Raw genomic sequence first — 25,654 nt, forward strand, 5'->3', positions numbered from 1 at the left:
ATCAGTACTAGGACTGTTATTGTTTGTGATATGATTAATGATAAAGATGAAAATGTGGGGGAATGTTAAGCAAATTTGCAGATGACGCCAATTTTGGTAGCGTTAATAGTGAAGAAGATGGTTGCAGGTTACAGGAAGATACAGATGGGTTGGTCAGATCGGCAGACCAGTGGCAAATGGTATTTAACCCTGATAAATGAGAGGTGGTGTACTTTGGAAGAAGAAACAAGATGAGGGAGTATTTAATGCACACAGGACACTGGGTAGCTTAGAACAACGGAGGTATTTTGGGGTAATCATTCACAGATACCTGAAGTCGGCAGAGAACGTGAATAGATAGTTAAGAAGGCATATGGAGCACTTGCTTTCATCAGTTGTGACAAAGAATATAAGAGCAAGGAGGTAATGTTGGAGTTGTACAGAGCATTGGTCAGGCCACAACTGGAGTACTGTTTGCAGTTCTGGCCACCTCACTACAGGAAGGATATGATAGCACGAGAGGGGATACAGAGGAGGTTCACCAGGATGAAGCCTGGGATGGTAAAACTGAGGTATAAGGAGAAACTCGATAGGTTTGGATTGTTTTCTTTGGAGCAGAGAAAATTGAGGGGGGGTGAACATGATTGAGTTGTATAAGATCATGAGGGAGATTGGCGGGCTGAATAGAGAGCAGCTTTTCCCTGGGTTGAGGGATCAATCATGACAGGGCATAGTTTTCGGGTGAGGAGCAGGAGATTCAAAGGGTTTTGGGGAAACAAAATCTCTTCCACTCAGAGAGTGATGGGAATCTGGAATGCACTGCTTGGGAAGGTAATGGAGGCTGGAAACCTGACAAGCTTTGGAAAATATTTGGATGGATACTTCAAATTTCATAACATCTAAGGATGTGGGACAAGTGCAGGAAATTGGAATTAGCGCACTTTTAGTAGTAGTTATGTCGGTGGAAATCCGATAGGCTGAAGGACCTTTTCTGCACTGTGTAAATCTATAATCAATAATAATAACACAAGTTCAGCACCACCTTCATGAGGACAATAAATACTAGCTTTGCCTGAAATACCCATATCTCATGGGCAGAAAGACAGGATTTGTTTCTTGACAGTCAGGTGATATGCTGAATGATGATGTAAAGGCTGTCTCCAGTGACAGAAATAGAGGCATTGCCATTCCTTGATGAACTTCTCGGAATTGACAGACTAAAGATGTAGTTGTAACACCATTGAAGCAAATGTGACACCTTTTTACAACACTTTGTTTGACATCGTCAAGTATTGTTTAAAAACATTTTTGTACAGATGAACAGCTAGGAGAGTATAAAGGGAAACAAGGGAACATAAATATAAACTGATGTGAGTGTAGCATTGGTAATGAATACTTCTTACACATAACTTAAAAGCTAGTTACTTAAGTGCAGTATAAATAATTCATTCTTCTACTTAGATTTAGTGGAAGAAGTTTTTGGGGCTGAATTTATTTTTCAACAAACAGTTACAGTTTCAGTCTGTGTAATGATCAATCAAGGCATTAATGTATTCTATATATTCTGATCAATGTAAAACACTATCACGTCATGCCTTTATCCATAGCTGCATGCTTTCAGGTGAGAGGTACCATATGCCTCCAAGCTAACATTGACAAAATGATGGGGACGATCCACATTTATGGCTTGTTTTATTACAGCAGTTTTGACTTCAAAACACAGTTATGTCATAGATTAGTCTCGTGTTTTAAAAGAAAATTGAAGTGCCTGAATGAGAAACAGTTATTTACTTACAATGTATGAAACACCCACACTTTATGATTTTGCAGTTAGGGTTTGTAATGAGTTTTTTAATTATGTAGTTATTTTGGCCTTTTACGTATATTAATTGAATATAGTATGCTGTATCTCATTTCTGTATCTTATAAAGTAAAAACAACAGAAGAGTACTAGAGACAACAAGGTGCAGGGCTGGATGAACACAGCAGGCCGAGCAGCATCATAGGAGCAGAGAGGCTGACGTTTCGGGCCTGGACCCTTCATCAGAAAAGGGGGAGGGGAAGGGGGTTCTGAAATAAATAGGGAGAGAGTGGGAGGCGGATAGAAGATGGATAGAGGAGAGGATAGGTGGAGAGGAAACAAACAGGTCGAAGAGGCGGTGATGGGGCCAGTAAAGGTGAGTGTAGGTGGGGAGTTAGGGAGGGGATAGGTCAGTCCAGGGAGGACGGACAGGTCAAGGGGGCGGGATGAGGTTAGTCGGTAGGAGATGGAGGTGCGGCTTGAGGTGGGAGGAGGGGATAGGTGGGAGGAAGAACAGGTTAGGGAGGCAGGGACAAGCTGGACAGTGCCACAATGATGCCACCCGAAGGTTGCAGGAACAGCAACTCATATTCCGCTTGGGAACCCTGCAGCCCAATGGTATCAATGTGGACTTCACAAGCTTCAAAATCTCCCCTCCCCCTACCGCATCCCAAAACCAGTCCAGCTCGTCCCCGCCTCCCTAACCTGTTCTTCTTCCCACCTATCCCCTCCTCCCAGCTCAAGCCGCACCTCCATCTCCTACCGACTAACCTCATCCCGCCCCCTTGACCTGTCCGTCCTCCCTGGACTGACCTATCCCCTCCCTAACTCCCTACCTACACTCACCTTTACTGGCCCCAACCCCGCCTCTTCGACCTGTTTGTTTCCTCTCCACCTATCCTCTCCTCTATCCATCTTCTATCCGCCTCCCACTCTCTCCCTATTTATTTCAGAACCCCCTTCCCCTCCCCCTTTTCTGATGAAGGGTCTAGGCCCGAAACGTCAGCCTCTCTGCTCCTCTGATGCTGCTTGGCCTGCTGTGTTCATCCAGCTCTACACCTTGTTGTCTCGGATTCTCCAGCATCTGCAGTTCCTACTATCTCTGATTCAACAGAAGAGTGCCGATAGGCAGAGGGATCTGGGTGCACAGGTACACAGGTCACTGAAAGTGGCAATGCAGGTGGAGAAGGTAGTCAACAAGGCATATGGCATGCTTGCCTTCATCGGCCAGGGCATTTCATTTAAAAATTGGCAGGTAATGTTGCAGCTTTACAGAACCTTAGTTAGGCGGCATTTGGAATATTGTGTTCAATTCCGGTCGCCACACTACCAGAAGGATGTGGTGGCTTTGGAGACGGTACAGAAAAGATTTACCAGGATGTTGCCTGGTATGGAGAGCATTAGCTATGAGGAGAGGTTGGAGAAACATGAGTTGTTCTCAATGGAATGATGGAGGTTGAGGGGCGACCTGATAGAGGCCTACAAGATTATGAAGGGCATGGACAGAGTGGACAGTCAGAAGTTTTCTCCCAGGGTGGAAGAGTCAATTACTTGGAGGCATAGGTTTAAGGTGCGAGGGGCAAGGTTTAAAGCTGATGTACAAGGCAAGTTTTTTTTACACAGAAGGTGGTGGGTGCCTGGAACTCGCTGCCGGGGAGGTAGTGGAAGCAGATACTATAGTGACTTTTAAAGGGCATCTTGACAAATACATGTATAGGATGGGAGTAGAGGTATACGGTCCCCGGAAGGGTCGAGGCTTTTAGTTGTGACGGGCAGCATGTCGGTGCAGTCTTGGAGGGCCGAAGGGCCTGTTCCGGTGCTGTAATTTTCTTTGTTATTTGTCCTTAGTACAACTGAAGTATCTTATTTTTGGCAGTCATCATGAGGTCACATATAAGCAATGGTTCCTCCAACTACAATATATTGATAGATTCTTGAACTTTCCAGAATGCATAAATGTATCAAAAGACATTCTGGATGATCTTTGCCATTAAGGTATGACATGACATATTCTCTAAACATGCTCACAAAAATTACCTTGTGATGTCTGATTATCTCAATAGAGAGCAACAAACTGAACAAACTAATAGGGACAAGTTGTAATGAGCAGGATGCTTCCATAAATAACTGTCATCTTAGAGAACCAAGAAGGAGATAACACAAAGTGATATCAATGCAATGTCCATCACATGCCACTTAGCCAATCCGAGACTGACCATATCCTGTTTATGCATTGGCAAGCTGATCAGAGCTTAGAGACATCACTGACCATGCACAGAGGTAATGACTAGCAAGGGTTCAAAAGCTGAAGCTCTTAGCAGCCAGGTCTGCAGAAAGAAATGACTTAAAAACAAACCAGAACCAATTGTCCAGCAGCCAAACCTCAAGTTGGTCAAGTCAAAGAGTCTGATTGCTTTATTAAGTATGACTGAAAATATTATTTTTTTTCTTATTGTGTACAAAAATAATAAATTCTGTGAAATTGCTGAAAATATACTTGGCGTATTCTGATAACTAATCAGGACCGAAAGAGCTTTTAAAACTTAAGTCTATAACTATAATTGATTTAAATCTTACAATTAAAGTTAAGTTGAACACTCCATGTCTTAAGCAGTGGAATAACATAAATGACTGTCACACTAAGTCTGATTATAAATGACCATTAAACCTCCTGAGGCACTTTTCATGGTTACTCTGTGCATGGGTACAATGATTAATTGCTAAGGCATCTATTATAGGAATCTGGTCACATAGGCTAATCCAGTTAACTGCAGCTGACAGCAAGCATTTCTTCACACAGAAAGCAGTGTTTGGGTGGAAAAAGCATGGTAACAAAGATCAATGAACATTTATCTATTACATTTCCAAACATCACTGATTATTGCACTCAAATATACTTTTTAAAAGTAATTGCATTCAATGCAATGCAATGGGAATGGCATTTCATCTGGTTTCTCAGAACTAAAAATGACCCAATTTACACTTGGATATCAGGACTAAAGTTCAACATGATTAGCATTTTAATGTACTACAGTGATATTGTCAATGCTTGATGTCCAATGGCATTACCATCGCTGAATCCCCAACTATCAACATTCTGGAAGGTTACTATTGACCCGAAACCAAACTTAACAAGCTATGTAAATACTCAGGAAAGAGGATAGGAATCCTGCAACAAGTAACATGATGATGATTCCACAAAGCCTGGCTGTTATTTACAAGGTACAGGTGAGGAGTGCGATGGAATGGTGTCCAATTTCCTGGATTTGTGAAGATCCAACAATTCTCTAAAACCTCATCGCCATCCAGGATAAAGCAGCCTGCTAAATTAGTCCTCTCAGTTAACACCTTCAACGTTCACTCTTCCTTCCGTTACTAATGCACAGTTCCGGCACTGCGTACCATTGACAAGATGCATGAGAGTATCTCATTGTGGCTCCTTCATCAACATCTTCCAAACCCGCAATCTGTACCATCGAGAAGGACAAGATAGATGGGAACACCACCACCACCTGTAGGTTTCCTTTCAAACCACATACCATAGCATCCTGACTCAGAACTAAGTCACTTTTTCTTCAGTGTCATTCAGTCAAAATCCTGGAATTCTCTTCCTGATAGAAGTATGTGTGCACCTACACCACATGGGCTTCAGTGCTTCAAGAAGGTTGCTCAACACCACCTTCTCAAGGGCAATTAGGAATGGTAACAAATACTGGCTGAACCAGTGAAGATTGAATCCAGTAAATGACCAAAGAAAATGTAAAGCAACATAAAATATTGGTTTGCATCTCGGAATTAATGTCATAACTTCAGGGAGCAATAAAGTCAGATTCAGTAAAATAGTTTTAAGGGAGGAACGTACCTAAGAACTAATAAAGACAGGTTTAACATGAAGGGATTTTTCTTCATCAGTGCAAATCAATTGAAACTGTTATTTTCAAACACCATTTATTTCATACTGTGTGTCAGCTACATTGTTTCTTTCCATCAATATTTAATTGCCTGTTTTAATGATATGTCTTCAGTCTGAAGAGCAGCTTATTCCTTTCAACAAAGGAATGGCGATTGTATGATTCTTTGTGAATCTACAATGCCTATCTTTACCTCAGCTACCAAATTGCTACATCAATTACACTCAAGGATATAAATAGATAACATGCAGAGGCTTCAACATAATTGAAATTCTTTAAAATGAAGTGTCATTTCTGCTCTTGAACCAAACAACTTTAAAAATCAAAACCGAAAGAACTGCGGATGCTGTAAACCAGGAACAAAAACAAAGTTGCTGGAAAAGCTCAGCAGGTCTGGCAGCATTTGTGAAGGAAAAAAGAGTTAATGTTTCGGGTCCGGTGACCCTTCCTCAGACCCTTCCTCCTGACCCGAAACGTTAACTGTTTCTTCCTTCACAGATGCTGCCAGACCTGCTGTACTTTAAAAATCAAATGCTTAAATTGATAATGAATCTTTAACTTAAATTCTGAGATAAATTCTGAAATAATTCTGAGGAGGTGACTCAAAACAGTATTTTTAGAGTTTGCTCCAAGTGAAATAACACATTCAAACATAACTAGTCATGTACATGCATTTATTTGGAAGTCTTCTTTCTAATAAAATAGTTTTTCCCTTCTTGATTTTTCAAACACCTTCCAGATTTGAACTTGGGAGGTGGATAATGCAGGAAAGCAGGGGACGGTCATGTCAGAAGAGTTCCTCAACTCAGATTGCTACGAAGGAAGGTAGCCAATGGCAGGAGCAGCTGCTGCTTGGCCTACCCAATAAAAAGGGAAAGGGAGCTGAAGTGGATAATTATAGTCATAACTTGACTGATATTAGAAGGTAGACCCCAGCATTCCCAGTGAACAACAGCCTTTATTAAGTTTATACGCTATATCCAGGAGATGATGAGAGAGGACATCTCTGGAACCATACACTTGGATTCCTGTTCCGTCTGATCTGATGTCATCATGACACAGATCCTGATATACATGTCAAGCTTCTACCATTAGATTAAAGGTTCTATTAACACTTAATTTCACAGAAGTCCAAATTAAGAGCAATCTTAGCTGGCTGCCAATATTTTGCCAATATTAAACAGCCCCTCCCCCTCAACCCTAAGTCCGGCTGCATTGAAGCAGCCTCACTATGACTCATAATGTGACCTAGAAGTCAGAGGCTCCATATCTCAGGGAGGGGGCGTTGACAGCAGACGTCAACTTGCAGTTCTCTGTACTGCTGCTAAATAGGTGTCTGCTCCACTTGCTGACTCCTGCCAGCGTGGCTCATCCAATAAAATCAAGACATGCTTGTCTCGCCAAGGGATCCTCCATCTCTGGGTGGCATTGTTGAGGATCCAGAGCAACTGAATCTTTAACTGAGTTGGCAGCATAAGAGACCTGCCCACCATCTTCTTTAGGTGGCTTCCCCCACCAACTGGCTCCTAATTGCCTACTCTGGGCAAAGTCACAGCTGAATCTCATTTCATACTCCTCAGACCTCTGACTTGGGTACCATCCAAATAACATGGTCACCAATTTTGCAAAAATGGTGTCTAATTGGTTTAAAAAAAGTAAATTTGTCCCTCCACACTTTCTATTTATGTAATTTCTATCTGCCTTTACGAAATTATTGGTACATTTAAATTTTTAATAGTGAATGCCACATTTGGACATGTTCAGAAGATGGCTTAATCTGGTTTACAGATGTTCAGGGAATTTAATTATCACTGACAATTTTGCTCTGAATGAAATGACACATTCAACCATAACTAATCGCATGCATCCATTTATTGCTGATTTCTTCATTTTAAAAATATTAACATTTTATAGTAAAATTATCAATCATGGTTACAGCTTACAGACACAATTCCTATAACAAACATATTCCAGTTCATGTCTAGTGTGAGATTCAATGTTGTACTTTTGTGCAGAATAGCTCGTTTTGTAAAATGAGTTCAAAAATCATAATGGGACTTTTACTCTTTAAAGTTAGCTTTATGCTACTTTCTGTTCAAAATTTCATAAGTCAGATGGATCAATACAACAGCAGTTTTATGTACATCAGCTGATCTATGTGACAAAAGGTTCTGGATTTATTTCAAAATTTTCAACATTCCTCTTACCTGAAGGAGAAATGTGTCTCCAATTTATGACAGGCTCTGGTCTTCCATTAGCCAAGCACACAAGAGTCACATTGCTGCCTTCATTCACTGTGATGTTGGATGAGATGTTGTAGATTTTTGGTGGAACTGTGGAGAAAATGTATATCTTAATCATAAAATGGGTTAAGATGTCTCTCATTACCACATATTAATTTTACTGTCAGCCAGTATTCAATGACAATTTAAGAATCCATAGCAAGTAGGTTATCTGATTATTTCCAAGCCTAATTTTAATATTAATCAAACCCATGTGTTGCAAACCATATTATGAATGTACAATACGTAAATTGTGCTTAAAATCTCATTGTGCGATCTATATTAAATTCCACCATCCATTTGAAATTTTGAGACACAATTAGACTGTGGGACGTCTAATTATTTCAGCAGCATTCATGAGCCATCTCCTTCTGTTCTCCAGGACTTGTGCATCAGATTCATGGGCAAATAGATAAGAACAAAGAGTGAATCAATCCAAATTGAAACAGATCTGAAGTAGTTTGTAGTTTGAATTAGTCCAGACAATAGAATTACCCTGAAATGCATATTTATTTTAGCTGTGGTAAGACAGAGGTCACAGAGATAAAGAAAAATATTATTTTGGTATAGCAGAGTTATTGAGAAATTTGGGCAAATGTAAATAACCAAGGCTATGAACAGGAAACTAATATTGCCAATGAAGTTATCTTTTGCGTATATTGAAATAAAATTCCTGCATAAATAATGGATATGACAATGTGCAATTAAACTAGTCTGATTAGATTATTCAATGGATTATAAACAGTTTTGACTATTTTACAACTAACTATTTTATTTTGCAATTCTATAGTTGTGTACCAAATGTACTTTACTCAAAACTCATAAATTGCACAAAATAAATAATTTCTAAAGGTTCATAACTTTCAACAGATTTGATTCAACTCGGAAAAGAGTAATGAATCATTGCACAATATATTCTTTTTCATGTCACATAAAGCATTGTATCTTCTCAAAAAAAAATTAATAATGGCCACAGTCAATGCATCCACACTTGTCTTCAGGCAACAGTACTGCGTTATCACGATTCTGTATCCCCATTTCTGAACAAATTACTTTGTCTATACTGTCTAACATATCTGGCTGGCACAAATGAGCTACATCTTCTCATGAACACCTTTTGAAGGGGATAGAAGTGAACTAAAAGTAGGTCTGTAAGTGTCAATCAGTTTTTTTTAATATAGCAATTTGTATGTTTTAAAAATTTGAACAGTGAATTTTCACACTGCATGGACAAACGTAAAAAAAAATCCATTTGAAAGAACTAACACTTTTATGGTCTTCCCACGCACAACATTGAAGAGCACATCTAAAAGACATAACATATAAAAGACATAGAAAGACAGAAGCTAGGAGCTAGAGTAGGCCATTCAACTCTTTGAGCCTACTCTGCCATTCGATGGCTGTCCTCCATCTCAATGCCATAGAATTCCACAAAGTTCACAACATTTAAGTGGAGGAATCTTTCCTTATCTCAGTCCTAAATGATCTACTCTGTAGTCTGAGATTGTATCGCTAGGTTCTAGACTCCCCAAACAATACATGGATTATCTGTACTTTTCCCTTGATAACTGAACTCACTCATCCATGGACAATGCCGCATGACTAAAAGTACTGCAGTCTTTGAAGAATTTTAATTGTACATTTCTGTTCAATTGTCTCAGTCAGCTTTTTACATACATCCTGTATACAATACAGTATAAATCAACAAAAAAAAACAGGATTCCAGGCTGATAACAAAGGTTGCTACAAGACCTGAAAGTTTCCTTGAAATCCAGTTCCAGAAGTTCGTTGTTTTTGCCTGCAAAGCACATCAGTTCTCTAGATACCAATATCATCTTGCTATATCAATCCCACCTCAAAGGAGTTCTGCAATACCATACCTAGAGCTATCTAGATGTTGGTCAACTTTAATTCATGATTGAAGGAATCATCATTGGTCCCTAAATCAGATGATTTCTTTTATGACCAGTTTCAGGGGAAGTTATCATGGGTAATGAGTGATGAAATGGGTCCCATTCATTACTCACCTGTCCCTCGATTGGTTACAACAAGAGTTCATTTAAAAATGTTATCTTCCACTGTGGATGGCTTTCTCCCAGATCCCTGTTAACTTATGTTAAAGGAGTCAACTAAGATTTCATGAGTTTATTAATTACTAAACTCAAGAAAAAATAAAAATGCAACACACATGGAAACATATTAGACGTCAGAGGTGAGTCCAAAAAGATCAAATGTTCAGAAAATGGATCATTTTTGATCAACTTATTTGTGAAGAGTGAATAATCTAATTTTCTGGCTGCCACAGTGGAAGCTGAATGGTCACTTTTAAGATTCCTGGCTTTTATAGTTTGATTGAAACTGTTTTTCCAGATTCTATTTGGCAGTGATTGATTCACAGGATTCAGTGTGAGAAAATATTTTGCCCTGCTTTACTTGCTATTTTGGGTGTTTCACTGGATGTTCTCAAAGCTATACCATTCATAGCATACTATTTCACACACTAGGATATCAGGCCAATAGCACACACAGACTAGTGTTGCTGTCTGTTTTCAAACCCTTTTTTTGATATATTCCTGAAGGTCAAAGCACAAAAGTTCTGCAAGAAGTGGCTTTCTACTGAGAGGGCAGATAGTCAGCTCCACCATTATTTCTTCCTATTACATCTCATTCTCTCTGTTTGAAAGTTTCCTGACACTCTTCAGGCGTACTCTTCTATGGATCCCAAACAAGACTGTATCAGACAGTGAGTGAATTTACATCTGCAGTCATTTTGTGGCTGTAGCAGACTCCTTCTAAAAAACACATTTTGAAGTAGGTTAGGCTAGTAGTAGTAAGGTTAGCAATGTCCACGGAACATTGGGATTGTGATCTATTGTCATCACAATTAATAGCTGCACTTCTAGATTTAATGTTTTCTTAATTATAAAATTCTTTCTCTGTTATTTTTCTGTGCTTGTGAGACAAGTCATAAAGACTACCTCAGGTGTGAATGTGTAAATAACTATCATGCCTGAAAAGTTTGCTGTGATTCTGTCTTAAAATTCATTTCACATAGAAAGGGTTTGAAAAACACAACACTGCATTTTCAAAACTAAACCATTCTGTTTACAGACAGAATATAAAGACACTGAAAGAGTTCAGTCTATCTCCAATACATCAGAGCAAAAGATAAATCTGAAGCATTTGCAAAACTCCTCAGTCAGAAGTGCCAAATGGATGATCCATTTCAGCCTCCTCCAGAAGTCCCCAGCATCACAGATATCAGACCTCAGTCAATTTGATTCACTCCACATGAAATCAAGAAATAACTGGAGGCACTGGATATTGCAAAAGCTGTGTACACTGATCATTTTCTGACTTTATGTGACAACATACTGGCAATAGCAATGCAGAATTGTGTTCCAGACCTTGCCACACCTCGAGCCAAGCTGTTCCAATATGGATACAACACTGGCATCTACCCGACCATGTTGAAAGTTGCCCAGGTATGTCCAGTATACAAAAAGCAGGACAAGTCCAAAGCAGAGAATTACTGCTCATCAGTCTACTCTTGATCATCGGGAAACAGACAAAAAGTGTTATCAACAGTGCTATCAAGCAACATATACTTGGTAATAATTTATTCACTGATGCTCAGTTTGGTTTCTGCCAGGGTCAACCAGCTCTTAACCTCATTACATCCTTGGTTTAAACATGGGCAAAAGAGCTGAATTCCAGAAGTGAGGTGAGGGTGTCTGACCTTGATACCAATGCTACCTGAAACCAAGTGTGGCATCAAAGAGCCTAAACAAAGCTTGTCAATAGGAAAAGGGGGAAACTCTCCATTGGTTAGACTCAGAGCAAGCACAAAGGAAGGTTGCTGTGGTTGTTGGAAATCAATCAGCTCAACCTCAAGACACCACTTGCAAAAGTTTCTCTCGGTAGTGTCCTAGGCCCCACCATCTTTAGCTGCTTCATCAGTGACATCCCTTCATCAAAGTCAGAAGTGGGGGCATTTACTTATAATTGCACAATGCTTATCACCGTTTGTGACTCCTCAGAAACTGAGGTAATCCATGTCCAATTGCAGCAAGATCTGGATGACACTCAACTTTGTCCTGGAAATTGAGATGAGTAGCCTGTCAAAACCACAAACACCTTCCTTTGTGATAGGTATTTCAAAGAGAACTGATGGAACCAGCATATTCCTTAGGGAAGATTACCATACTGTATTTGTAAAACTAGTTGTTTAATGATATGTTCATACGTCCGCACAACAATACTTGGTCGCTAACAGGGAAGAGATAGCATTATTGGTGTCAGGTGCAACAAGGAAATACTTCCCTCTCCAAAAATAGAACACTATTCATTTTTACAGTAAAATGGCAGCAGGCATAAGAACAAGCTAAAGGAATATGAAAGAAAACAGAGACGCCATTAGAGATTTATTATAGCTTCTCTACTGTTTCTTTGCCCTTTTATTCTGTCAGGAAAAAAATATCATGTGGCCTTTACCTTATACTTCCTCCCCCTCCACCTCCTCGATCCGTCAATTTAATGAGCGCTGCTGACTTTAAAGGTAGCAAGACAAATTCAACGATCATATATCTGAAATTTGAGTATGAGGAATGCGTTCATTTTCAAAAGAAATATAAGCAACATTTCAGTCCCCACATTACCTAGAATAATCACCACCCAAGTTGAACTTGCCTACACTTTCATTTCAGGTTGTTGCCCGATATCCTGCTGGTTCCCCAGAGACAGGCTTACCTCTTGAGGGAGAGAGGCCTGCAGCAGTGGCAATGACCACCAGCTGAAAGGATACCTAAAAAGAAAAAGACCACCCATTCTGACAACCTGAAATGCATAATGAAGGGCATCACTGCTTTTTGCCTTAATGAGCCTGACTTCATGGACAATTCACAAAATATATTTATGCAGTGGCTTACATATTGTATAATCCCCAAAGTTACTTGATAGATATGTAATTTGACAAAAATTGACACAGAGCCGGTACCATCTCTGGGCAGAATGGTGGTTCAGTGGTTAGCATTGCTGCCGCACAGTGCCAGGGACCTGGGCTGAATTCCACCCTCAGGCGACTGTCTCTGTGGAGTTTACACATTCTCCCCATGTCTGTGAGAGTGTCCGAAGGGTGCCCTGGTTTCCTCCCACGGTGCAAAGATGTGCAGGTTAGCCATAGGAAATGCAGGGTTACAGAGATTGAGGGGGTGGCCCTGAGTGGGATGCTCTTTGGTGGGGGAGGGGGGCAGAGATAGTGTTGTTGTGTATTCAATGGACCAAATGGCCTGCTTCCAATCATAAGGATTCTATGATTTCAGATTTTCAATGCGTTAGTCTACAAAACATATACCATCAGGTTCTTGTTAACATCTGAAGTCTATTTACAAGACTACAATAACACAATAATTGTCACACAGAGCCTGGGTTCTGCACTTACTAATACTATTGTACATTGCACAGACATAGAGTTGACTTTACAGAAGGACAGAATGCCTGAAGGTGAGTTTAGTATCTTTATACCAGAACATCATGTCATGATGTCATGTGACTATCTTAAAGGTATAGGCCTGTCTGGACCTGAAACTACACCAAAATAAAAGAACCACCAAAAAAAGGGGACCAGGTGAGCAAAGAGGTAGACTTTAAGGAGGATTCAAAGGGAAGGAGAAACGTGAAAAGGTGGATAGATTTAGGAAGAGAATTCCCACAAGAATCTTATGTGAGTTACTTATGTGAGTTACTTCACTTTAGTGAGATGAGGCAAAAGGTTAGGAGACATTAATCCTGCCTCATTTATATAACCTTTGAATCCTGTGATTAATATTGATCAAAAGAAGTCAGTGGGCCATTGCAAGAATTCCAGGGAGCAAAAATGGCAAAGCAGAGAAGCCGAAGATCTGACGCGATTGATCTTCACTCCCTCTGCTCCTTGAACGTATGTGTTCCTGGGGCACAAAACAGAAGAAAATCAGTCCCCTAAAACAGAATCCTAATCTTTACAGCAACTCATACTTGAGACTTCACCAGACAGTTCACTGAGACTGAACAGGTTGGCAATAAACCTTCCACCAATTGATTCTTAGATATCAGGTGATTAGAGTGGTTTATTCTCTTGACAACACAGACACCAACTGATTAACTAGTCATTGTATCCCGACAGAAATGGAAAGAAATATAAATGCAAGCAAATGCTAAGAAGCATTTTTTTTGAGTGAGAAAAGGTTTGCTTGTCACATTATTCCTTGACACAGTTCTCAATATGAAAGGGTAGGCTGAGATTGATTCAGTTTGAAACCATATTGAAAAAGAATGAACTGCAGATGTTGGAAATTTGAAACAAAAACAGAAACTCAGCAGGTCTGGCAGCATCTGTGGAGAGAAAGCAGAGTTAACATTTCAAGTCCAGTGATCCTTCTATGTCAACTTTTTCTTCAAAGGTTTACATCCGGAAACCATCAAGAGGAATCCATTAATAATAGCTATGAAGGCAGGAACAGAATGAATAGTACTATGCAACAGGACAGTTAGCTCTACAACACTAAGGAAAATGATTTTGTCTACATTTATTGCTGAGAAATGCTCATATTTCAGAAACTTACAGGGAGTGTTCGATTGTGGTCAGAGATTTAGCTCATCTCTAAAGCATCAGCAAGTTATGAAAAGAAATGAGAAGCCATCATTTAAAATGCCATCAATAAGACTTGATTGGGAAATCTGCTGGAAATAGTTTCTCAGAAAAATAAATCTGTATGGAGGAACAAATAACTAGGAATAGTTGCAGAATTCATCAAAGAAAGTCTGGCAAGTAGTTATGGAAGTCAGTTGTAGGTTTATCCGTCAACAGTTTATTACTTTTCAGTCATTTTTAGATTACACTAAAAGCTGATGCAGAAACTGTATTCTACAACAGTGTTACATACAATAATTGATAATATTTTATAGACATTATGAATGTTTTATTTTCTTAATTCTTTCACAAGATGTTGGCATTGCTGGATTGGCAACCCTTCATTGCCCATCCCTAATTGTCTTTAACGGATTAGCTTTTGAGACCATTTCATGGGTAGTTAAGCATCAAACACATTGCTATGGGTCTGAAGTCACATGTAGACCTGCCTGGGTAAGAATGGCTGATATCCTTCCCTAAAGAGCATCAGTGAACCAGATGAAAGCCTAGATCAACAAACAACAGTTGATGGTTACTAGTACAGTTTTCGAAGTCACTTTAAGACTCAAACAGAAAAGCTCCAAAGTTGACTGACAGCAGGTGATGCTCATTGGAGTTTGTGGAACAGTGGTAGTGTCCCTACATCTGGACAAAGAGAGCCACGTTCAAGTCCCACCAGCTGCAGACATGAGGAGTAACACTCTGAAATGGGAAACAACTGGGTTATTGCATGGCTAGCTTGCTGTGTTTTGTTTAAAAATAGATACCTGGGTTTTTCCTCCCTCAAACACTATTTTGATTTTCGGGTCCGGTGACCCTTCCTCTGAGGAAGGACCCGAAACGTTAACTCTGTGTTTTCCTTCACAGATGCTGCCAGAGCTGCTGAGTTTTTCCAGCAACTTTGTTTTTGTTCCTGATTTACAGCATCCGCAGTTCTTTCGGTTTTTACTGTTTTGATTTTGTCCCTCTCATTTCCTCTCCTTTTGTTATTGTTACATTGCTCTGGTAGGCAGTGTTTTGCTGTAATTTGTTAATTGGGTGTCTTGATGGCATGTCTTATAGAGGCTGAGGTGCATTATTTTCCTCTCCCATGATATTTTCATTTAGTTTATCCTTTTTTGGTTTTTGGGTTCTTGCTTAAGTTATAGTGACCCTGGTGAACAGTTTCAGCTATTGGTTCAGAGACAATAGGAACTGCCAATGCTGGAGTCTGAGATAACAAGGCATGGAACTGGATGAACACAGCAGGGCAGGCAGCATCAGAGGAGCAGGAAAGCTGACGTTTCAGGTCTAGACCCTTCTTCAGAAATGGATTGGTTTATTTTTGCAGGTGGGGCTGGGTTCTGCCCCAGTTGGGAGTTGTCTTCCAGACAGTGAATATTTAGAAAGAAAAATATGGAAGCTGTTGTTTATGCTGTGCTGTAGATCTACAATAAAACCTTTGTAAATCTCTGGAAGTCTTTTGCTGCCTAATTTAATGTATGGATAGTGATATACAAAACATGTGAGTGAAGGATTAACCTTGATCTATTTGGGTGGAAGATAAAGAAAGCTGAAGGTAATCCCTGTTTCTGACAGATGCAAAGCTCTCGGTGACATTTTGAAGTGAAGTGGCTGAGTCACGCTGTCGGATCAGAAATTATGATTATCCACTGATGTTTTTGGAATTGGATCCATACAAGCAGTTGAAGGTGGTGGTGGAGGTATGAATTCAGATCACTTCTCTATTGAAGAAAAAGCAAAATATGGTTCTCGCTTTATCCTTAGCAGGAATAAGTAAAATTACAAATACATTTTTTTTTAGAACTTGTTACAACAGACCTGGGTACAGAGGAGAGTTTTCAGATGCTAATATGAATTATGGATGAAGTTTACAAAAAGGATAACTTGTTGGAAGCCTGTGAGATATTTTCAATAGCTGATAAATGTAAGAATATGGGCCTTCATTCCATAGAGTTTGACAGTTATACAAAAGACAAATCAAATTCAATCTAGATCATCTGGAGTGTATGTTGGCATTTAAAAGATTAGATTGTGCACAAATTTCACACACACACAGGCTTCTGATTTTGATAGGTGTTCAGTTTCAAGGTAGCGACTGTCTTTAAACAGATGACTGTTGTTTTATAAAGAACGTTTAAGGAGTTAATTATTTTCTGTTAGCTTTGCAGGACATGTTGTGAGTTGTACAGTGATGCAGAGAACAAAACATTGTATGATTTCTGATTCTCAAAGAGGTCTAGTTGCATTCATCCATATGAGGATGTAGTTTATAAAAGAATTTTTTTGGGGAGTGGATCATACCCATAAATAGTTTTCTGAATTAAGGAAAAGTGTAGGATTGGGATGATAGCAATCATGAATGAATCCCAGAAAACCACAAGGAATAGTTAATACATATTTCCAGTGCCACACTAAATATGACGGTAAGGAACTGTCAAAGGATAAGGAATCAGGTATTTAAAGATCTTAAAATAAAAAGGGGAATTGTTGGAAAATCTCAGCAAGTCTGGCAACATCTGTGAAGAGAAATCAGAGTTGACATTTTGGGTCCAGTGGACCTTCTTCAGAATTGGACCCGAAATGTTTACGCTGACTTCTCTCCACAGATACCGCCAGAACTGCTGAGATTTTCCAGCAATTTCTGCTTTTGTTTGGAATTCCAGCATTCACAATTCTTTTGGATTTTTAATTCATGAAAATGTTGGTTCTGAGGGTCAATGTGGTAAAGATGAATATCAAGAACCTTTTGTGTTAGGGGTCAAAGATTTGTAATCACTCCATCAAGATATTACTCTGTTGGGTTGAGGATGCCAGAGAAAGATTAAAGATACATATCCAGAATGCATCACAGTGCATCTATATGTTAAATGTCAAAAAAATATGCCTGATTTCAAGTATTCTTTTAGTCAAGGAATTTAAAGAAGTAGCAGCCATGAATATAAAGATATGGAACAAAAACTGAAAAGTCTGTTGATTACACGTTGTAGATATAATGGTGACGACATTTAGCATAACAAAATGATAAACAGTATAGATAGAAGGACTATAGTGGACAAGTCATGAAAATGACAGTCAGTACAGGCTCTGAGTCACCAACAAAATTCTTATTGAAAATAGAAGTGAATTTGTGAATGATGAATTTCAGGACAGCTGGTAAAAACTTAAAACAGAAAGGTCGTTCTGCATTAGCTTGTGTGAAAGGAATCATGCAATAATTGATGAGACAGTGCACAAGTACTTGTATATCAGCCGAACTGTAAATTTCAACTGGCACTGACACGGGCAGTACATGTAAAAAAATCAGATGCTGGGGGGACATGTGTATAGCCCATATATTGATTAGGGTATAGTCAGAACCAAAATTGCCTTCAATACTGCATGACGATCCTACAGCACTAGAAGGAACAAGGATCAACTCAATATTTTTTGGCACCCATCAAGATGTGTTATACATGGTGGAAGAACATTCATTAAAGCAACATATTGTCCTGGTACCTCACCCACCAATTTCTCTCATATAAAGGCCTCGAGAGCTACTGAGGTGAAATAAAATAATGTTTTAAGTATATACTAGAGGCTTGAGGAAACATAATTGCAGTGATAAAAGCCCATTTAGTACATTTAGATCTTATGAAGTACTTATTCCTTAATGAAAACAAACATCTGTACTCATAGCCCCACAAAAAATAAAGCTCCCTTTTTACATACATCAAGATGTGAATTCCACTATGAGTTTACTTTCTTTCCCTACCCCTCACCCTACCATGATAATCTAAGCTCACAACATTAGCCCTTAAACTTATGTCTATTGAAATTGCATTTTTATGGGATTTTTTCAACTGTTAGTCACTGCAGGCTGTTTTTTTATCCTTCATGATCTAAAGGTCAGGGTATTTAAATGACTCTCTGACATCTCCTCCTACCATCCGCTCGATCATGACCCCACTTCTAATCACCAAGCCATCAACTCCCAGACCATCAACAACTTCATTACTTCAGGAGATCTCCCATCCACTGCCTCCTAGAAATGGGTAGTGTGGAGTTGGGGAAGTATCTCCTTCTCAAAATCCATAAACCCAACTGGCCCGGTCAACCCTTTGTCTTGACCTGCTCCTGCCCCACCGAGCTCATCTCCTCTTACCTTGACTCCATTCATTCCCCTTTGGTCCACGTACTCCCTACCTACATCTGTGACACAACTCATACCCTCAACCTTTCCCAAAACTTTCAATTCCCTGGACCCCAACACCTCATCTTCGCCATGAATGCACAGTTCCTGTACACCCTTATCCCCCATATGAAAGGCTTCAACGCCCTCCACTTTTTCGTCTCCCATTGGCCCAACCAGTCCCCTTCCACAGACATTCTCATTCGCTTTGCTGAACTGGTCCTTACTCTCAACCACTTCAGCTTTGTTTTCTCCCACTTCCTACAAACCAAAAGGGAGGCCATGGGTATCCGCATGGCCCAAGCTATGCTTGCCTCTTTGTAGGATTTGTGGAACAGTCCCTCTTCAGCAACTAAATGGCACCATTTCTCACCTCTTCCTCTGTTATATTGATGACTGCATCAATGCCGCCTTGTGCTCCTGCGAGGAACTCGAGCAGTTCATCAACTTCACCAACACCTTCCACCCTCAAATTCACCTGGACTATTTCTGACACCTCTCTCCCCTTCCTGGACCTCTCGTCTCCATCTCTGGAAATCAACTCAGCACCAATTCCCACAACTACCTCGACCACACCTCCACCCACCCTCCTGCAAAAATGCTATCCCATACTCTCAATTCCTCTGCCTCTGCTGCACCTGGTCCCAGAAGGGACATTCCATTCCAGGATATCCCAGATATCCTCCTACTTGAGGGACCGTAATTTCCTCTCCTCTGTAATTAAGGATGCCCTCAACTGTATCTCCTCCATTTCCCGCACTTCTGCCCTCAAACAACCTCCCCCCAACAACAAGAAGGATACAGTCCCCTTAGTCCTCACAGACCACTCCACCAACATCTGGATGCAAAGCATCATCCTCCAACATTTCTGTCACCTACAATCAGACTCCATCACCAAAAAGATATTTCCCTTCCCACCCCTGTCTATTTTCCACAGGGGCTGTTCATTCAGTGACTCCCTCATCAGCTCTACAGTTCTCACCAATTTCTCCACCACACCTGGCACCTTTCCCTGCAACCACAAGAGGTGCAACACCTGCCCTCACACCTCCCCTCTCGCCTCCATCCAAGGCCCCAAACAATCCTTCCAGATCCGGCAGAGATTCACCTGCACTTCATCCAAACTGATCGAATGCATCCGTTGCTCCCGATCTGGTCTCCTTTATATCGGGGTGACCAAACGCAGACTCAGGGACTGGCTCACGGAGCATCTGTGCTCTGCACGCAACAACCAACCTAACTTTCTGGTTGCCATTTATTTTAATTCCCCCTCCCGCTCCCCTGACAACATGTCTATCCTTGGCCTCCTCCACTGTCAGAGGGAGGCCAAACATAAACTGGAGGAACACCTGATATTTTGCCTTGGAAGCTTACAGCCCAATAGCCTTAACATTGACCAGCTTCAAAATCCTTCCACCCCCAACCTTTTTCCCATGTCCAGCCTTCTCCCTGCTCTCCCCCTCCTGACCTGACCTAACCTGTCCATATTTCTACTCACCTATTCACTCCACCCTTCCCATGGACCAATCACAATAACCTCCTACCTGCATTCACATATCACCATCTCTCCTACCCTTCCCATAGCTTCACGCCAGTCCCTCTGTTTATTTCTTGTCTCCCCTCCCCCTCCTCAGTTCTGTGGAAGGGTTTTGGCCCAAAACATTGACTTACCTGCTCCTTGAATGCTGTCTGACCTCCTGTGCTTTTCCAGCCTCACACCGACAGACTCTGGCTTCCAGCATCTGCGGTCCTTATTGTCTCCAAGATTTACATGACTTGACAGGTTGACAGTTTCACAAAGCTTACCCTACCTTGTATACACATGAATAACAACTGTTAACAGTCCCACAAAGGCCTCTGACTCTCCAAAAAAGGAACCAGACCTCTCCAAAGTATTCAGAAAAGCACATTTTTTTCATATACCTAAAGCCTAAGAGTCAGGTTTCAGAAAAATGAGTGGTGCGAAATTGTTCAGAGTTAGAGCAGCTGGATGCTGATGTGCAAAATACTTCCCAACCCACTACCCTGAACTGCAACAAAATGGTGGGGGCCAGATTGGGAGCAGTATTTCTGAAATCAAGGCAGTGGCACCAATTTACCTAACTTGAAGAAATGTAGGCCAAAGGCTTCACGACACAGTTGTAATTTGCAACATTTCATCTAGATAATAATCGTTCTAGTTTAAATCTAAAAGTGCATAGATCTCTATAGATAAAATCTACAATATCATCTTAAAAGGGGAAGTTTCCCCTGTGAGTATAAATTGCCTAACTTGGATGTTGAAATGTTTATTTTCAGACATACGTACTTTTTAAGCTTCATATTTTAATATTGTAGCATTACCTTTTGCAGCTCTTCAAAACTTTGTTCAGGTTTTGCAACTAACCTTACAATGAAATTTTTAAAATCTTTGATTGTATTTTAGCAGTCATTGCATGCTTTAATGAAAAAAAAAGCTCCAAATGACTTTGTCAATTGGCACTTTATTATGCCAAATGTTCTTTTCTCTATAAGTTGGTGCCATATGCAGGAGTGTAAATCCAAGACTCTTGTAACTCTAGCAAACCAAGGAAGTGAGTATTCACAGTTTATTCAGTAGTAGGGAAGTACTACTCATGCTTGACGTTCACAGAATTACATATGCAAATGGAAGCATTGGACAGCAATGAACAGGATGGCAATGGATAATTTTTAACTCCCTTCCAAACAGAGATCTGGGGTTGCTCTTGACTTTTGGACAAACCAACCAGAGGAGCATGTACCAATGCAAAAATATTGATCCTTGCCTCTTCTGAATTTGGCAAGCAAACTCTGAATGCCAAACATATGTACAATTCATCAGCCAAAAGAACACAGGCTGTGTGGAATTCTAATTAAAGGCGAGGAGTTGTGTGAGAGTATGAATGGCAGGCCAGTTTTGGAATGAAGAAGTGAAAGTGAGGTCAGGTGAGGTTAACATGAGCCCATACTATATTTGTAGAACTAGAAAGAGCATTCCTGGATCTCCAACTGACTGTGAGTCACAGATTTGCTATGTGTGCTTTACAAATGTGGTCCTAAGCATGTTATTTCGTCATTTTGCTATTCAGGAGAGATGCAGAGTCCACATATTATGATATGCATGTAATCCAGCTGTAGTCTGACTGGTTCCTTGTGAAGCTTTAGCAAACCTTCCCATTTTTATACTTCAGCCCCTTTGAAATAAAGACCAAAATTCATTTACCTTCTCTATTACCTGCTGAACTTGGATGATTACATTTGGAGATTTATGCACAAGGACTCCCAAATCCTGTGTGTTTATAATATTTAACTCCTATATTCTTCCTGCCAAAGTGCATCACCTCACATTTTCCCACATTATGTCGCCTCTGCCACATTTTTGCACAGTAGCTTAACTACTGTAGACTCTTTGTGTCATCCTCACCACTTGTTGTTGATATACATTGTGACCCCAGCACTGACCCCTGTGGCACACCATTCATTACAGGTTACTATCCTGAAAATGCCCCCTTATTCCAATTCTCTGTCTTCTATTACTTAGCCAATCCTATCTGCATGCAAAAATAATGAATGTTTATGCTACACAAGTTTCGAGCAAAGACCATCTCCAGCAATACTACTCCCGCTTGACAATATTACCATCACTGAATCTTTCAATATCAACCTTATTAATGACCACAAACCTAACAGGACCAGCAACATAAATTCTGTGACTACAAGAACAGGTCAGACTCTGGTATTTCTGCAGCATGTAACTCGCGTCCATACCTCTCAAAGATATTCACCACCTACAGGCACAAACTGAATTATGATAGAATACTCTCTGCTTGCTTGCACGAATACAGTTTCAACAAATTTCAAGAAACATACCACCATCCAGCCTGTTAGACTGGCAACGCATCCAACCAACTTAAATATTCACTCCCTCAACTGACTAACGCACAAAGGCAGTAGTGTGCACCATATACCTAATGTACTGCAACTCATCAAGGCTTTCTCAGTCACACCTTCAACACCTTGAAAGGTAATAGTAGCAGATATATGATGACTCTCCAATCCAACTTTAAACCACACTGCTGTTCCTTCACGATCACTGGATCAAAATCTTGAAATTCCCTTCCAACACCATTGTTTTGCTACTGTTATGATCACTTGAGGAGAGGGAAATCAGCTCTCCTCTTTTTAACTGCTATTGGTTGGTTACAAGAAATATCTTAATTTCCTTTCTTAAAATCACACTTCAGTGAACATCTAATTTGCTAGAAAATGAGGGAACCAATTGTCAAGGCTTTCTTGAGTGAAAGAATTTTATTTCTTTACCAAAAAACATCACACACACACACACACACACAGACAGACAAACACAGGTAATCCATTTCAAAAGAAAAATGGGGATGGAGGTGTTTGCTATGAACAGGAAGATAAAGCAGACACGTTCACCTCCAGAAAAAATAAGAGTAGTTTTAAAGATTCAAACTGTAATCCACAGTTGTTTAGCTGTTGGCTTGTTCCCTCAATAGTAGTGAAATTTGTAGAATCATGGAGTTTTTTTTGTGAATGGTTGTTTTCCCATTCTTCTTTTGACAGATAATGAGACAGGTTGGCAAGAGAGTGAGACACGGACAGGGAGAGGGAGAGGGAGAGAGAGAGAGAGAGGGAGAGGGGGAGAGAGAGAGATAGTTTGTTTGGGTATTCTCAAGTCTAGGTCAATTATCTTTCCAAGCTGAATACTTCTCCATGGACAATCTTTCATGCTCCAATATGTGAGCTGAATATGTAAGTTTGAATCAAACAGAATGTAAATTTCTTGAAGTTGGTGAGATGCCTAGTTTTGCTGCCTTCAGATGAAGTAGTAATGTCAGTTCAGATGGTTTAGAGTATTGCACATAGGTTCCCTGGAATTGCCTCAATTTATGGTCATGCAAGCAATATTTGCACTCTTTCAAAATCACCTTAGTCCATGAAGGTATCTGGTATTAAAATCAGTTAATAGATGATAGTCCATATTTACCATTATCATAACACCAACACACAGTGGTTTAAGAAAGCAGCTCACTACTTGGAGAGCAATTGGGGATATGCAACAGATGCTAGGCTCATCAATGACACTTATCCTGTGAACCAAAATATAAATATCTCAGAAGGAGGTCATTTGTCCCATTGTGCCTGCACCAACGCTTGGAAAGAGCAACCCAATTAGTCCCGTTCCTCTGCCCTTTCCTCACAGCAATTGAAATGTCGCAAGTTTAATTATTCATCCAACTGCTTTTGAAAGTTTTCAGATCTGTGTCTGCCACATTTTCAGGCAGCACATTCCAAATCATGACTGGCTGTGTAAAATAATTTCTCTTCTCACCCCTTGGCTCTTTTGCCAACAGTCTGAAATGTTTGCAATGAGCACATGCTCTTTTGTCACTGGAAACAATTTCTCCTGACACACACACACAATTTCTCCTTATTTAATCTAGAAAAAGCTACAGACATGATTTTGAATGCCACTATTAAACATCCTGTGAACCTTCTCAAAAGTAATCGTGGTAACCCCTCAAGTCTCTGGTCCTTCATCTAAGTCATTATTGTATAAAAAAATTCCTCCACAGTTTCTCTAAACCCTTTACATTCTCCAAGCCTATTTAAAGAACAACCTTATCTGGGAACATTATAACCCTTCAACGTCCTAAACACTGATTAAATATAATTTGACAATAATCTTTGTAATCTCTGTCTGTTTATAAACGTAAGGATCACCTATGTATTTTTAATAGCCTTAGAACTATGGATTTAAAAAATAGTGTAGAGATTTCTCTTAAAGTTTTAGTATTTAATTTGTATTGCTTTAGTTCATTCTTCCAACAAGAAAAAATGTCAAATCACACATTTTTTCTACATTACGTTGCATCTGACATGGCTCCCTTTCACCAGCCTGCCCATGACTTTCTGAAGTCTGTCACGATCTTCACTCTTTACTGCACATCCAAGGTTCATTAAGCAGTCTGCAATATTTGCAGACTGATGCATTCTAATTATCAGAAAGCTAACTGTGAAATATTCAGAGTTCATTATTTTGGATAAAACTATAATCTGTCCATAAAATGTTCCATTAATTGGATTTTTATTCCAACAATTCAATATCCATTATCTTGTTTTTAGTCTTCCTGAAAAGAGAGACATGTTATTGAAGTTTCTCATTTTGCACATGTCAGCAAATAATGTAAGATGGCCCAATTTCAATCAAGTACAACAATATGTACTACAAGAGAAAAAAATGCGGTTGGTTGCCAGGTTAATAGGGACATTACCATGAAGAAAGCAATTATATCCTCCCTCAAATGCCAGAGGAATTCTAAAAATGTGCAAGGCTGAACATATTTTGTCTGTGAAGAATGTGATCCTCTATATGAATGTACATCACTTCAAGCAGGCATAAATGAACTGTATGACTGTATTTAAACAGCCTGTGCTTGCAAAATCAAAACAAATGTCTATTGTCGAATGTAATTATGTGATACAGCATCACTTGCTGAACAATCTTGAGTACGTTAATAGCTGCGTTGGGATGGCACAGTGACTCAGTAGTTAACACCGTCGTCTCACAATGCCAGTGACCCGGGTTTGATTCCACCCTCAGACGACTGTCTGTGTGAAGTTTGCAAATTCTCCATATGTCTGTGTGGGTTTCCTCCAGGTGCTCCGGTTTCCTCCCACAGTCCAAAGATGTGTAGGTTAGGTAGATTGGCCATGCCAAATTGCCCATAGTGTTCAGGGGTGTGCAAGCTAGTTGGATTTGCCATGACAAATGCAGGGTCACAGGGATAGGGTAGGGGGTGTGGTTCTGGGCAG

The 25,654-nt window shown here is 40.0% G+C and overlaps 1 protein-coding gene across 1 annotated transcript in view; it reads right to left on the reverse strand.

Moving 5' to 3' along the window:
• Positions 1-25,654, reverse strand: part of LOC109919904 (limbic system associated membrane protein) — a 724,553-nt gene that overhangs the window by 283,956 nt on the left and 414,943 nt on the right. The window contains exon 3 of the mRNA XM_048602931.1: positions 7,899-8,024. Within this exon, the coding sequence (XP_048458888.1) occupies positions 7,899-8,024 (126 nt within the window). The remainder of the gene's footprint in view (positions 1-7,898; positions 8,025-25,654) is intronic.

This window comes from Rhincodon typus, chromosome 11, assembly GCF_021869965.1.
Source record: "Rhincodon typus isolate 14 chromosome 11, sRhiTyp1.1, whole genome shotgun sequence".
In the NCBI taxonomy this organism is placed as follows: domain Eukaryota; kingdom Metazoa; phylum Chordata; class Chondrichthyes; order Orectolobiformes; family Rhincodontidae; genus Rhincodon; species Rhincodon typus.